At 40.8% G+C, this 16,972-nt stretch overlaps 1 protein-coding gene across 3 annotated transcripts in view; it reads left to right on the forward strand.

Moving 5' to 3' along the window:
- Positions 1 to 12,678, forward strand: part of hhip (hedgehog interacting protein) — a 32,291-nt gene extending 19,613 nt beyond the window's left edge. For all 3 annotated transcript variants that reach the window (XM_079673552.1, XM_079673553.1, XM_079673554.1), the window contains exons 9-13: positions 228 to 351; positions 1,188 to 1,327; positions 2,594 to 2,675; positions 9,502 to 9,650; positions 10,249 to 12,678. In XM_079673552.1, coding sequence (XP_079529678.1) covers positions 228 to 351; positions 1,188 to 1,327; positions 2,594 to 2,675; positions 9,502 to 9,650; positions 10,249 to 10,445 — 692 coding nt within the window. In that variant the 3' untranslated portion in view covers positions 10,446 to 12,678. The remainder of the gene's footprint in view (positions 1 to 227; positions 352 to 1,187; positions 1,328 to 2,593; positions 2,676 to 9,501; positions 9,651 to 10,248) is intronic.
- Positions 12,679 to 16,972: the final 4,294 nt, after the last annotated feature.

A 16,972-nucleotide genomic window follows, 5' to 3' on the forward strand; every position in this document is an offset into this window, starting at 1 on the left:
AATTTGAGTGAGAAAGAAAGGGGGAAAAAAAAGAGTATATATTATTGTTGCATGTTTTTGTTTCTGACATGTTCAATAAACTGACTAAACTAACAAAACTAAGGTTATTCTTTTTATTTAAACACCAACAAAACAGCACTTGCTATTATAGGCAGCAGTTGAATTGTTTCTTGAGCAAATAAGTAGATTCAAACCACTGATGACCTTTCCTCCTTGTCCCTCTCCAGAAAATGAGCCTTCGGTCTATGACCTGCAATCCAGTGGAGGAGCTCCACCTGTGGGGGGCTTCATCTACAGGGGCTGCCAGTCGAGAAGACTTTATGGCAGCTACGTGTTTGGAGACAAAAATGGGTAAGACTAAGAAAGCTGAAACAGTACAAAACTGAAAAAGACATGTTGAGAAATCCAGATGGACTCCCTGCACACTGCACCATTTTACAAACATAGCTTTTCCATGACCATTACATTCAAGTACACACTTGAATAATGAGTTATAGGACAAACATCTTAAGTCCTATTGAGATCAACATAACTCTTCTCACACTGAAATCTGTCCCTTGCTTCGGCACTTGCCAAAGTAAAGACAAAGTTCCATCCACGTGGGGGAAAACAAGTTTTATGTTACTGTCACCACGGCGGCACGGCCCACTCAGTGTAAATGGAGAATTGAACATCCTGCTCGGTGCTGTTCACACTTTTCTTTGGTTTGTAATTTATCCTAGTTTGCTGATGTCAAACACTGACGCTTGAGTAAACAAAGGAAGTAAATAGCAGGGGGAAGTACACTATCTGGAGTTGGCACTGTGTTTAAAACAATGTGTGGTCGGTTAATTCGGTGCCTCATTACAATTTGAGGGCATGCTGTTGTGGCTAAGTGAAGGCTCCGGCATGATGTTTGTTTTGAAACCAAAAGCAGAGGTCCTAAATAACACCATGTGAGACATGGGGTGGAAGAGCAACATGGGTCAACGAACCATGTAACATCTAGTCAAACTTGTCCCTGTTTCCAAATCTCAACTCTAATTTGCCCAGTACTGCTTTCATGTAATCGCATTTTATTTTGTAATCATACAGCGAATTGTGCATGTCATGAGTAGTACATACTGAGCATTATACTACAGTGAACATGAGAAAAACGGACAAAGTAACGACTGCAGGAATTCACCTACACGTTTTGTTTGTTCCAGTAACCTGCGGATCCTCCAGAAGGCTACCTTGTCAGACAGCGGTGAGCAGTGGCAGGAGAAAGCTCTGTGTCTGGGCCCAGCTGGCTCCTGTGGCTCCATGCTGGTGGGACACATCTTGGGTTTTGGAGAGGATGAACTAGGTCAGTGACAATGATAAGACACACACACACACACACACACACACACACACACACACACACACACACACACACACACACACACACACACACACACACACACATCCTCTATCGCCTCTCACATGTCCGACCTTGCTCTCTTTCCCTTTTCTCCCTTCCCTTCTCTGTTTTCCACATGAGTGTCAGATATGTGTGAACTTATTTTATGGAATCACTTTGAGGTTTTACAACATGTGTAATTTTCTTGTATATTTATCAATGGTGCAAATGTTAACATCATGTTGAGGAATTTTCCATTTGGTTATTCAAAATATTTTTGTAGTGTTTCGCACAAACAAAGCGTGACGCACGATTTGCAATCTGGAAAATGTGCAACACCTAGCCAACTAGGAGTTAGATCTCCAAACTACAGAACAAAAATCCCTCTTACTCTGCCCCTGTGGCACCTTCCCAACAGGATATTAAATGGTGCGTACTTCCTTCTGGATTAATTGTAATTTCCATAAGATAGCAAGGATACTCCAAAGACCCATTTATAAACTGCCTATCGGGCCACCTACGAGGCGATGTTATGCATGGGCAGAGAGATGTGTTACTGTTTACCTGGGGGGACTGCAGCATTAAGATAAGAAAGGGTGAGCTGAGGTGAGCAGACTAATATGATACAGAACATTTTACCAGCTGGACCCCCACCAGACTCAGAATTATTAACTGTCAGCTGTGCTGTTTCTGATTAACACTCACACATGATATTCCTCACTCACACAGCCATCAGAAATGTTTGATCACAGTTCTTGCCAGGTCTTGGAGTTATTCTTTGACGAGGTATTTAAAAGATCCTGTATTTGATCATGATTTGCAACTGGTGCAAGAATCATGAAGGGGGTTGGGCTTGTGTCCCATTGTATGGGCCCCACGGACACATGTTTACAATTTGTCCCCTTATGGAATTTTCTTGCGGGCTTGTTCCTCATTAAATTACCCGCCTGGTTCCCAGTCATGAGTATCCAATTGTCCCATTAAACTGTTTCTTAGACTCCTTTGGCAAGTGCAGCCATGCAGAAGCTGTAGCTACCCTCATTCTCCTCATCCTCTCCTTATTACTTCTTGTCTTCCCCACTCTTGTCTAATTTCCTCCTCTTGTCCTTATTTTGGAACAGGTATTGCATGAATGGCCGGAAAGTAAATCATTTGGATATATGCTCTGCAAAGAATATGCAATGCCAACTGTGTTGATGGCCAATATCAATGATTGTTTCTCTTTTGCAGGTGAAGTCTACATACTGGCAAGCAGTAAAACCATGGCGCAGTCCCACACTGCAAAACTCTACAAGCTGATAGACCCCAAAAGGTACATTCACAATATATATTTTCTTTTTCATCATATGTTGGTGGTATACAGTTGGGTCTAAGTCTGTAATGGAGTTACCAGCATCTAGCCCGCCATCCTTTAATGCAGTTTTCGTCTAATGGTAACTATGTGACTGTTATGATCCCACACACAGTATCTCATAAAGACATGAAACTGACTCTTATGAAACCACTGATCTATCGTTGATCAAATTGCATTGAAGTGCAATCTTTCTTTCAAATGTTCCTCCTCAAGTCCTAAGTACTTATACATGTCCCCTCTGCACACACATGATTTATCGCTGTGACAAGAACTCCCCTGCCCTTCATAGAACTATCTGCCTGGGCCAAAACAAATGCCGAGCAGTAAGTGGAGAATAAGCATAGCATTTCAAAATGTTAGTGTAAAGTATTGCTAAGAGCAACACTGACTTAGCTGGCCGTGTTCTCCTTAGAAACGATTGCCTTCTGGTTACTTTCAGAGCATTTGACAGCAGAGTTCGTTCTGCTAAGAGCAGGGAAAACACAAAGGCACCTGTTGTCAAGCACAGAGACCTCTATATAATGTATTTTAGCACACGTAGCAACCGTAGGAACACACACATGTTCATTTATAGAGCACCTTTTACTCCTCATCTCGTAGAAAGAGTTCAGCAGCAATCCAGCACATACACACCGACTCACAGTAGGTTTTTAGCCGTGCAGTCCAGTCTATTTCTGTGCAATCTAATCCTGAATGAATGGATGTTAAACAACTTGAATGTGTTGGGGACATGCGTGTGAGTGTAAGTTCATCATTCAAATGTGTGTGCGTGTCACTGTCATAATGCTTACCATATGCATCGCAGTTTTAGAAACCGTTCCGATGGTGATGGATCTATAAACAATTTTTGCAAGTGAGAAACATTTTGTCACTGAAAATATGCAGAAAGGGCATCAGTTCATCCCACATGATACAGTCGAGATGTATACGCATTTGTTTCTGATTTATTACCCTGGCAGAAAGAACATTTACTGCAAACGTAAGCAGACTTTGTAATTCAAACCAATCGCACATTAAGCTCCAAGCTGAACCCCTCCGATGTTTCTACCTATCTTCTTATCAGCACTTTTGCAGGAAGTTGAGAGGGTAAAACCCAGTGGGATTAGGCCCATCTGCTCAGGTCTGGGTCCAATTGTATGAACTAAATGCAAAGAAAAGTCCCAAATGACACATCTTTAGGCTAGGTTCAAATGAATTGAGAGAGGCAGAAAATGTAAGAGAAGAAGAAACGAATTTGCATGCCTCAGAATCACAATAGAAACATATCCGCGGCTGATTATTCCTGGTTGATGACAGTGCCACCCAGGCATTAGCGCAATTAATTAGACCACAGATGTTTCAAAGGGGCCCTGGTGGCTGGACGCATTTCTCCCAAAGAACAATTCTTTCCACCATCAAGTGGACTTGTTTAGTCTGTGCGGACCCTGTGGTGTTGGAGCCCTGACTCCTAATACACTCTGGCTTCGTTATTATGATCTTGTTACAAGGAGGATGTAGAGGGGGTACGAGGGGAGTGAATGGGGTTGCTAACGTGTCTGACCTCAGCGCGCTATCAAGTCTGGTGGTCCTCCCCTTTTTTATTTACCATAATGCGAGGACATCTGGACCCTCAAACCATCTCATAAAGAGCTTTGTTTTGGGGGGTTTTGTGGTTCAGTATAGCATTTAGCGTTGTGTTTTGATCAACTGGGTGTTTGGGAACATGGAGGGAGGAAAGAGGAACTGTTAGGGAGGGCGGCAAAGGCTTACAGGGGAACATCAGCCATAAAATCCTTCAGCAGTGTTTGTGTAAACATGTCCTGACCAGATGACTTCATTTCTAGGTATTTGTTTGTCAGTTGGAGTACCCCTCCAATAATAAATAGGCCACCATGCATTTTGAAACATGCTGAATGTGTTTGGTCTGAGGGTGTATGTGAGGGAGAGAGCAAGACCGGGCTTGTTTTTAGTATAGCAGCAGGGATGGAAATATTTCAAATCATATAGACTCTATAATAAGACTGGGAGATGCAGTTAAAAGCTCTGAATCCTTAGTTTCACTGAGAGTTTCCTTTCTCTTCACTTCACATATTGTTTCCATATGTTAAACATTAACATCCATGCACATATATTGTACCTAAGGCAAGATACATGTATTTGTACAGCACACTTCAGCAACCACGTAAATCAAAGTACTTTACTTAGATGTAAAAAAGACATTAAACCAACACAGGACACATAAATATTATTATTATTATGTTATTTTCTGATTAAATACAAATATCATATTGAAGTTTTTATGCCTTGTTGCTTCCTATTTTGCCGTTAATCATACAGTAACAAGGCAAAGCAGTTGCTTTCAAATTGAATGAAACTTGAATCTGCACATATACTCTAGGCTGGTATTTATGGGCACGTTTGGCTACTTTTCACTTCCAGTGAGTCTGCGTTTGATAACGTAATTATTTATACAGTCAGATCATTATATTTATGCCTGGAGAAATAATGCAAGAAAGAAACCTACTAACAAACAAAGATATTATGAAACAGCACAAAACAGGGATTTGTTTCAACCTCTCTGTTTATGCAATACGTCATGGAAGTCATAGTCACACAGATACATGTTTATCATATCGTAATTCAAAAGGCACAGGCTGCACTTCACCCGTGCAGTTGGACAGAATCAGCTCCTTACAGTTGGTCCCCAGCAATAGCTCAATTGTTACACATAGAGCCGCACCCCCTGCGGATTTCTGCTGTAAAATGCAATTTGCCTCTCTATTGGTTACAGCCCCTCTCTACAGAAAAGCAGTATTATGAAAGACTTTTCACACGTTCAGGTTTTTGTCAGCTGCAGGCTGCACTGATTGAATTACAGTGAGCACCTTAAAAAGACACTTCGAATAGGGTCCTGGGACCTCCTTTATGAACTGCATTAGCCATGGAAGTCACAAATCACTGGACGTACAGGGGAAGGAGACAGCGGGTGCTCGTTTCTGGATATATTTATCTGTATGTGTGCCTTTTTGTGAGTACAGATATAAACTGTGTGGGTGGTGCGTACACGCGAACATGCACATCTGTGAGCCTGTGTGAGCGTGCGTTGCGCTAGCTCCCAGCACGCTGCAGAAAAAAGCCCTTTCTTTATTTTCCTATCCCTCCTAAATCTTCCTACATCTCTGCTGTGGTCCTCCCCTTGACAAAGCTGCTTGCCAGTTGCACTGAATAGCCCTGGCTCCTACAATACACAGTAAATTTCTTGCACAATTAAAACAAGGAATGAAGCTACAAAAGAAGCCCCCAAACAATGGAGTCGGATGACAAAACAGCAAAAGAGACCACACTGGGCCGTTTGATTAAGCCATTGTTAGGGCGCACAATGTACACCACTCCACAGCCCTTTTCTCACATATACCTCGTGTCAATCAAACCGGCCCTGCGAGCCAACAAGCTAAACACACACACACACACACACACACACACACACACACACACACACACACACACACACACACACACACACACACACACACACACACACTGACAAACCTAATAATCAAACAGATCAGGAACAAATCTGAGGCAGATCATCCACAGTGCAGACCTGAATGGACGTCAGTGTTAAGATATGTTAATGTTCAGCTTCCCCTGATGTAAGGACAGAAGGAAGGCAGTTTTTTGCACAAAACCAAAATCCTACTCAGCATTCATCTTCCTCACACTCTGCATTATCTCTGCGTGTGTTAAGTCATTTCTAAACTCATCTTCAGTTTTAGACTTTCTTAATTTCCATTCTATTTTTAATGTAATAATGACATGATTTGCCTTCCTCATCATCATCCTCATCATCATCTCTCTTTCTGTGTCAATGTAACTACCTCATGTGTGGGCACTGTCGCCCTTCTCCCACTCCCTCGCTCTCACACATACACCACCCCTCCCAAAGTTGATAAATTCCCACAGTGGCTGTTGACCCAGCTGCCTTTGTCAAGTGGCGCTACCAGCAGGTGCTGTTTTCACAGCCACCCTGGCAGTCGTACAGACTGTTTAGTAGCGCTGCTGACCCCTGCTTGCTATTAACAGTGTTAGCTACAGACCCCCCCAATCCTCCAGGGACTCTTACTCTTTCTCTCTCTTACTCTCTTTCTGTTTGCTTCCCTACTTCGCTCTTTTTTTTTAACTGCATGCAGCCTGCAACAACAAAAGCCACCATGGATGGAGTCTGGAGTTGGGTGCTGATGGGAGCATGGGAATCAACCCCCCCCCCCCCCCCCCTCCTCCTCTCTCCACCCCTCCATCCTCTACATTTAAAGCAACTTTAACGCACACACACAGTCACAGTTTTGTCACTGTGCACTGCCATCACTCAGTTTGTCTGTCAGAACATTTGCAACACATTTTTCAAAGTAGGAAGTAAACAGTTGCACAGTCAAATAAATACAATTATCACCAAACAATATCATAGTTACAGTCATTTATCAAACTACTGACAGATCTTGTATTTGACGCTGAAATATGTGTCCCTCCACACGTAGTCAGTCCTATACAGTAGGTAAAACCAATATAGCATTTACACACATTTACCCACAGCAGACTATTGCATCTTAGAGTGAGTGTATGTACTGTAGTTATAGTTTGAAACATGGTGATTTCAGAGAATGATCACCCTGGTTGTCCTGGGTCCTGAACTCCATCCGTTTTAGTTTCTCCTGCTGATTGACCATTTGCTCCCCAGCCATGATTGATGTGGCCTGTTCTCCCATGGGCCGAGCATTACATATAAATACACACTGACCTCACTCCTGATGCTCTTCAGCTCTCATACCAGCATCAGTCCACAGGAGTCCAGTTACCAAGCCTGTATGTGTGTCAGTGTGTGAGTGTGTGTCCATCAGTGTCAAGTAAACTGTGTTGCCTCATTAGCTTTTTACGTCCGTACACTACAGTTCTCCCTCTCTCTCTCTCTCTCTCAAAAAATGCACACACAGACACGTGTTGGTGTGTGTGTGTGTGGGCAACAGGCACTAACAGACGCTTCACATTTGAACTCACTGTATTATTTCCAGATTTGTAGAGCGTGATATGAAATAATTCTGTTGCAGCCCATTTGCTGTTGTGCGTGTCTGGATGTTTGTCTTAATAAGGAATGATCACAATATGTGTCTTTGGTGTTCAGACTTGACGCATATGGTGTGGAGATGTTTGTGTTTGTGTGTGTGTCTGCATTTTTCAAAATCATGTTTATATCTGCAGAGGCCAGTGTAATCCAGTGTTAACCCTATGTGTTGTTTTGTTCTTCAAGGAGGTAGGATTTAAGTTAAAACAATAAGACAGCCTAATGGATGTTCCAGCTTTACAGTTATTTGTGAAGGAGTTGACCAAATATTGGAATATACACAATAATAAATGTAACGATACACAAATAATAGGAACATTTAATGACATATATTTGAACGGGCTGAGTCTTTTTGAAAGGTACAAAATGAACGCTGTAATGTGCATCACGTCCAAAGTGCTATCTCACTGAGGTCACATATCAACAAACGCTGCCTATCGTGTGAGATCATAGCATATGTTGGAAGATTTGTTGATCCTACTTGTTGTAACATTCAAAAATAGCTTTACAGTAAACAAAGGGCTACAGCTATAAAGATACATGACCATTATGAGTCAAATGTTTTATACAGGGTTGCCAGTATTCTTAGTATAGTATTACTGCGTACCTCAGCCAATGAGAGTTGGATGTGAGTTTTTTACAAAAATAACATTTTTTTAACATTAATTTTTTATTTTTGCACAAATCTTTTTGGAAACTGATCTGGAAATTAAGAACTGATGTGTTTGATTTCTCACTGAAAGGGTCTTCAAACTTCTTACCAGACTCCTTCCATTCCAAGTCCAATCAAACAACCTGTGCACTCTGGAGAAGTCATTTCTGTTTTGGAACATCAGAACTCTGCCAATTTCTCCGCTTGGCGCAGCAGCTGAGCACAGAACAAACACAGAGCTGATTAGCTGTGTAGTGGAACTGGCCAAAAGTCTGAAAAATAGGTAGAATCTAAACAATATACTTCATGTGTCATGACATGAGATCGTCCAAACATGGAGTTAGAGTATAACTACACACCTTTACACGTTACTAAGCTAGTCTGTGTTTAATCAATACAAGGCTGTTTACGTCTCACATCAATTCGAGTACACCTGTTGTTTTCGGATGCAGACAGAGAGTTTGAGGCATTTCAGCAAACACAGTTAAATATTCAAGGGTTCTTTTAGGGTTCAGAATTCGAGAGAGTGGTTCGAAATCCAAAGTGTGTCATTCTGTCACTATTATCGGATATAAATTCAACATTTAAACTGATCAAAAGACAAGATTGACCCAGCCACTTCACATGGAAAACACATTTTTACAGGAAAACCGTATTTCAGCCTCAATTACTTGGGTTGGGAACTACTGATTTTTGACGATACTATAATTGTATCCAGTCTGTTGGGTGTCTATGTGCGAGGATTTACATTTCATTGTTTCAGTTCTTACATTTCGAAAATGGTGTTAATGCAAGTGCCGTACAACATCTTAAAACCGATACACTAACCAATGATATACTCTAAATAGCTTAACTGCGGAGATTGCCATTGTGTGACTGATACGAAGTAGTATTACTTTATCAGTGTGTGACTTTATTCAATAATATGAAGCATCAATATAATTTACAGCCTCGCCCCACTTCCTCTAATTCATTAGCCTGCTATGTGATGCTCTCCCCCACATACTGACCTTCCCTCCTTCTACCAACTGTCGCAGGCCCCTCGCCCCAAAGGAGTGCCAGCGTCAGGTGGAGCCCCCCGAGCTGCTGATGACAGCTTGTTCCCGACACTGTAAGAACGGACACTGCACCCCGACCGGAAAGTGCTGCTGCAGCCCCGGCTGGGAGGGGCCCTTCTGCAGAGTTGGTGAGGGTCCTTTTAAACATCTGCCGCTTTCAGTGTAGTCATATGTGAATAAACATCCATGTGTATAAAATCCTATCAAATATCCATGGCGACTAGATATGACAGAAATATGCTATACTGTATGCAATAGCAAGTGTTGTACTTCTTGTTGACTATAGCATTTATTATTATAATAATGTGTTCTCATGTCTGGGTTAGGGTATCTTGTGCTTCCACTATACTGCACAACAAATGGCTTTTTGAATAAAACCAATTTATTTTACAAAATAAACTGAACAAAAAGGTGAACTAATAAAAACAATGATTGTTACACAGCTACACAAGTGCTGTTTCCTACTGATACTCGCTTTTAAGTGACCCAAAGTCCGATGCACAAGTTGACATCAGGATGACAATTTTTTTTAAAAAGCAACCCAAGTGCTGTTAAATTCCAGATGTGTAAACCAGATTTATTATTGCAGAGCATTCAGCGTTAAACGTGCAATATTATTTTCTTTTACATTTTCATAAAAACATTTAATCCTTCATGAAACACAAAACCCGCTTCTGTTGCATATCTTGCTTTACTTACGACCTCTGTTTTCTCCTCTCTCTGTAGCCAAGTGTGAGCCAGTCTGCCGCAACGGAGGCGTGTGTATGGAGCCCAACAAGTGCCTGTGTAAGAGCGGCTACTCTGGGCCCCAGTGTGAGAAGAGTGAGCAGGGCATGCCCAACGACCAGGAGAAGGACGGCATTCTGGACCACATCATCGACATGACCTCGTACCTCCTGGACCTGACCAGCTACATCGTATAGGGGCGCAGAGGGGGGCTGCTCCCCGCTGTCATCCCCCAGCTGACAAAAATCTACCTACCACCACCAGCAGACTCTAACGAGGTGTCCTTAACACGGCCTCTTAATCTCCCTCACACACACACAGGCATGTACACACTCACAAATACACACAGGATCCCTGTCAGACTGCTTCTCATCCTCATCCTTCACCAAACCAAACTTTCGCCTATAAGCTACTTGCTCTTGAGCACCAGGCCTGGCATCCAAGCCGTGTTCACACTTCGGAGAGACAGCAGAGGAGATGATTGATACGCATGGCCAAGTTATGGATGTTCCACTAGGACATTCCCTCTCTCGTTCAGAAAATGCTTGCAGGAACCGAGACTTTGGACCTTTTTTAAGGGGCTAATCTGTTGCCTTACTTAAGACCCAACAATAAATGGGGTTTGAGGCATTTCAGCGAAGACAGTTGATTGTTCAGGGGTACTTTTAAGGATTCAAAATTGTAAGGAGCAGCGTGGCTTGAGATCCAATTTGTACTCATGGTCCATTCAAACCCAGCAGAATAAATTTCTTCACATGAAGACTTTGAAGGAACACTCTGAAGTCAATGAAAGTCGTGGGTCTCCAGTGCTATCATTTTTCAAAAGGCTATAATACAAGAGTGATGTCGTCTCACTTATGATGTTGTTTTTAGTTTGTGGGCACATTGTCATAAAAAGCTATAACAGTATACGGTGTGTAAACTTTGTTTTGCAACAGTCACTTGCTATCAGTGTACAGAATGGATCTCCGGCAGAGGACTGTCCCCTCCACAGAAACAGGAACCACGGAGTGAGAACGTTTTGTCAAAGCCAGTTTCAAACAATCTGAACAGAGTTTTTGGCTCCCATGCACTGTATTCATTTTTGTTTCATTCACTTTATTATTCAAAATGAATTAAAAACATATATTAAAAGCGCAATGAGAGTAGTTGTAACATTGACACACACACACACACACACACACACACACACACACACACCAAACCATCACAGGTATGGTCTAACAAACTCCTTGCATTGCGTCACACACTGAACCCCAACTCAAACTACAAAGGGAAGAGATACGGTGATGTATATTTCCAATAGAGCTTACCTAAGTACTACTTAGCATTGCAAAAAAAAAAAAAAAAATCTATAGCATTACTATTGTTATGATAGAGGAGGGTTTATTTTTTTAAGCGTAATAATATATGGGAGAGAATGGTGTTTATAGAAAGCAGTTTTACACTAAGCTTGTCAGGTCATGTCATTTCATGTTCTTGTACTTATACATATGCAGCTTTTTCCTCTGTTGAGAAAGTCACGTAAACCTTTTTTTATTTTCCTTTTCTTTTTCCCCCCCACTGTAAAAGTAATGCATGTCTGTGCCTGCAGAGAGTAATTCGGAGCAGTTGGCTGAGTCCATCTAATTATTCTCCCTGACGTGTGGTTTCATTCCCACTGTCAGAAACGTGTCTCTGTTTGAGATGATCAAACGTCTCGGGCCACCGAGTCGCAGATCCTGGAGCAGATTTAAGATGAGGATCTGTCTAATGTTTGAAGGTTACAATATAGTGACTCCTATATGTAGTGAAAACATCAGACTGGGATTGTCTGGAGCCGCGTTAATGTGTGCTCAGATATTCCCGAAGTTAATACAGATGCAGCAGACTTACATGCATGCTTATATTCTTTTAAACTATCTTATTAAGAACTCCACATTTGATCTTTTGCCATTTTTATTCCATAAAAGGAGTCAGAACCAGTCAGTGTTTCATATTTTCAAAGGCAAACAGTTGCAGATGTGCTCTCTCCCCAACTTTTATTTTGAAAAAACAAGTTTCCAAGTATCATGGTTAATTGAAGTTCAATGTCGATAAAAGATGTATTTGTTTTTTCATCTCCTGCTTTGCTTGTGTTTGCTGAAATAAATCAACTCTACCTGGTCAAAATGGAATTCATGCTGTAAAACGGAAAATTATAATTTTTTTTAGCACTTAATGTGAAAGTTGCATTGTAGCTGCTGAGACGGCGTGGTGTGAATAGAATAACCATTTTCATTATTTAAGTAGTTACACAAATAAAATAATTATTTAAGTTCTATGTTGTTTTTACCATTGTACTGTATGTGACCATTTTTTGTATTCCTGTATTGTAAATAAAACTAGGGATAACTTTGTTTCTCTACAGAAATATCAATATGTCTATTAAAATTTATAGCATGTCAGAAATACTTGTCTCTTGTTTTTGGTATTCACCAATAAATGGTAAAGCTTAAAATGTACTTTTGATTTCAGAAGGGGATGCCTATATAATTTGTATATATTACTCCAAGTCACTGGAAAAGTAGAACTTCCCTGGGGAAAAAAGCTCAATTTGAACCTGAGTAGATGTGTAGTCATTATTCCTACTTCACAATGTATACATTTTTAAATCTTTATTCAGTGGGAAGTGTTATCCAGGCTCTGTCCAAAGGTTAAAAACAAAATGGAATTATAATCTACCTAGCACACCCTTTAAAGCTCACGCACTTTCATATTAACTCATTATTTTACAGGTTTTTATAGATATTGTGGAAGAGTGTCCCGGAAGTCACTGATCCCGGACAAGAAATAATCCAGCGCATAACTTCTGGAAAAACTAGTTCATTGAAAAGCCTATTTTTCCAAAAATGGTAGGAGAAACCCTAGGAGAATAACGTAACAAAAATAGTTACCACAATGAAACCCCCCTGAGTTGTTTAAAGACCATTTCTGTATTACCTATTTTCAAATGTTTACGTTTGGTGCATATAGGAGAAATCTACAGACGCATTTACAAGAATAAAAACCATAGTGCGAATTGTTGATGTCTTCTTTATAGCAGCTTGAAAGAAAACATGTTATTAGATAGCCCAAAATCCAAAATATTTCACTGGAAAATGTTGGTACGGTGGAACCTTTGGAAATAAGAACACATACGGACGAAATTTGTCAGAATGGGATGGTCTTTAGTATAAAACCTGTACTTGGAACAGTCAGCTGCAACATTTCCACCGACCATTTTTCCTGCAGCCAGGTAAAGAGAGTAAAGAGAAGGATGTTGAGAAACAGTTTGAGTTATATGAGCGCCAATGTGGCACCAGGCCTGGGCTTTTCCTCTTACTCCCGCTTGAATGGAAAAGCCTGCGGAGTTGACAGCTAGCGAGCCGAGATGGCAGCTATGTGTCGTCATGCTGCGTCATGGCATCGCTCAAAGTTCAGCCTGAAAAATGTCCTCTTGTGAAATGGAAATTCTTCACTTTCAGAAGTACGCAAAACACATTCATGCAGCTAGGAACACACGCAAGAGCCACCGCTGATGGCAATATTAATTTCCTTCTCAAAATACCAATGAGGCTTTGTGTTGTACTGATAGTGAGTGGAGACCACCCACCTTACTCTGCTCTCACACACACACACACACACACACACACACACACACACACACACACACACACACACACACACACACACACACACACACACACACACACACACACACACACACACCCTGCCATATTTAGAGTAATGCAACACTAAGTTCACTAGGCACTGTTCAGATCCAATCAAAATTGCATAAAGTGGAACTGTCCAATATAGTGCTGCGAAGCCCAGCGTATATTTGAGTTTATACTCTATCTGTGTTCATGAATCATTACTTTTCATTTGGAATAGTTTTCTTTTTCCTTCCCAAAGGGCTCTTGTCTGTCTATCTTTCCCAAACAGTGTAACCCAGTACTTTGAATAAACATGAGGAGCCTGTATACCAAATATTTGTAGGACTGAGATGGCTGGAAGTGCATGCCATAATATTGTATACATGAGTGAAAGAGTCGGCACAAGCAATACTTATAGGGTAACAGGAGGAGACGGGAAAAAACAGGAAAAAACAATAGCCCCGTGATTAAGAAGAGACGTCATTCTGTTTCTGCTCATCCAGACAAACTTGAACAATTCATTATGCTGTATTTACTTGAGTTTCTGATCTGTTTCCCATTACGTCCTGAGGGAGATCCAATACGGCCTCAAGTCATTGAAATGGAGCATGGAAATAATGAATTGATATAAACAAAGGGTGACCTCAGGATAAATCAAAAAATAACTAAAGCCGAAACTATAGAGCCATGGGAGGCAAATTAGTCAGATGAACCGATCGTCTTTGCAAACAGGTGTCTGTATTACCAATAAACAAGTATTAAACTACTCCAAACTAATGAATGCATGGTGTACAGCAGGGATTGATGGCACGCGTAAGGTGAAACACATGTGACTATTCAATGTCTGCCTGAACTACAGCGAGGCTTAGTTTTCGAGAATGTATCTAAGTAGATGTGTAGTACGATCTGCTGGTTATCCAAGTATCCTCCCCCCCCCCCCCCCCCCCCTTCCTCATTTGGTTAAAATTGGAAACAAAATCTGGCTAAATATCCTCAAAGTACATTTCACCAGTTTTCTTACTCTAACGCTAAGGGTTTTGGGGTACCATAGGAGTCTAGAGTTAACTAGCCTTATATTTTTGTGCATATTTTGGGTTTTACTTTGAGATTTGGATCACTAAAAGAGATATTTCTTAATATATTCATTTATCTTTCCACAGATGAAACTAACAGGAGATTTTCCTTTGAATGTTTGAAATGCTACAAGTGTGAGTCACCTAACTTTGTATTTAATAATAATAATAATAATAATGCATTTTATTTATATAGCGCTTTTCACAACTCAAAGACGCTTTACAGTATGAGGGAGGGTAGACAAACAAGGACAGGCAAACAAGTAAGTATAGTAAAATAAAAATAAATAAAAAGGCAGTCAAGAGGAAGTTGATTGAGAGGGGGGGGGCTTATGGGTAGACAGAGTTGAAAAGATGGGTTTTGAGGCGGGATTGAAAGAATGTTTTAGAGGAAAACATTATACTCACGAAAGGTCATCTGACAAATGTGATAGACATTTGTAATATGTCCATCACCAATCATATGGCCAAAACTAAAAATAAGTTGCCTACATTTTAAAGATGTCTTTACTGACACGTACTTCAAACTTTGAGAGCTTATTTTAAGATTCAATAGCTTAGTAAAATGTGTGGCTTCACGAAATATCTCTACAGATTTAAAAATGATCTTTTATTACATAATCCCATTACTTTTGCAAACTTGTAAGGTCATTCCCAATCTTTTTCTCTATACCTTGCTCAGTGCTGAGTTCATGTCAGTTTTAACAACTTTTTCTCCATGGCAACCGATCCAGGTGTATAGTGAAGACTGTAAATTCAACAACATTCTCTAAAAATAAGCATTAAGTGAATAGTTAGGTGCCGGTGAGGTTTCACAAGACTAAACTTCATGTGCACGTGGAGGTAAAACATAACACAGTTCCAATGTATAGCATGGTTACTTACGCAGTGGAAAATCCATAAATAATATTACACAGTTGTACATGGAAACTCGAAAGGTCTGGAATCGCTGTGAAATATGTGTTTTAATGACTTTATTGCTTAAAGGCCTTTTCAAAGGTTTATTAATGTATAATATAAATCATTTTGCAGAAAAAAGTCTGGTTCCTTTAAAAAACTGGTAAAACAAAAATGATTTAAACGCAGACCACCACGATTCAAGGTTTTTTCCTGTAACTACCTAAACACACTAACTCAAGGCTTTTTAGCTAATTCCCCCCTGATGTCTGGCGCTCCTCAGCATAATCCATTATTCTGACTCCAACATCTGATTTTTCTGATACCACCCATGTCCACCCATGACACTTTTCTGGAAACGTCTCCCGACACTCACCATGATTGTGACATCCCTTCAGGTCTTGTTTGACTCACCATGAATAACTGTTTCCACTGTGATCTAACGGCACGTTACCTCTTCTCCACCGTCCCACAGTATCCCTGTTAAATGTACAGCGTGTGTTGTACATTTAGCAGATGTCACGTTTCAACATGAAGTCATGATGTCTTGTCAGGGAAGCTGGGAGAGAAGCATTGATTAATGTTGTGCATTAACATCTGTGTTTGTCCGTATTGGCCCTGCTTTGCTGTGATTTTGAATATAAATTGTAACCACTCCAGATTCCAACATATTGATTCATGTGAGAGTATTGGATCTGGACTGTGTAAACATGTGTGGTGCATGTTTTTAAGTGGGCCTGTACCTGCTTGTGTACATGTGTGTGCATGTCAACCCCCTGGATGTATATCTGGCTTTGTCACACCCCTAATTGCCTAGTGTATTCTGTGACCTCATGTGTTTACTCTGACTCAGGGAGTACTGCTGCTGAAACGCACGACTGAGGCAGCTGAAATCTCATATTCCCCAGCCCTGATCACTTACTAATGAAGACACACTTTCCGACCAGCCTGCCGCTGCTGCCTTTTCTTTCTGCCTCACTTAACTCTCAGCTTATCACATAACAAAACAAACCTAACTCCACGACCACCTTGGAGGAGGTTTGGGTGGTTTTATGCAAGTCTGTTGCTTTTTGGTGGTTTTTGTTATTAGCAAAAAGG

The sequence above is a fragment of the Notothenia rossii genome (genome assembly GCF_949606895.1).
Source record: "Notothenia rossii genome assembly, chromosome: 1".
Taxonomy (NCBI): Eukaryota; Metazoa; Chordata; class Actinopteri; order Perciformes; family Nototheniidae; genus Notothenia; species Notothenia rossii.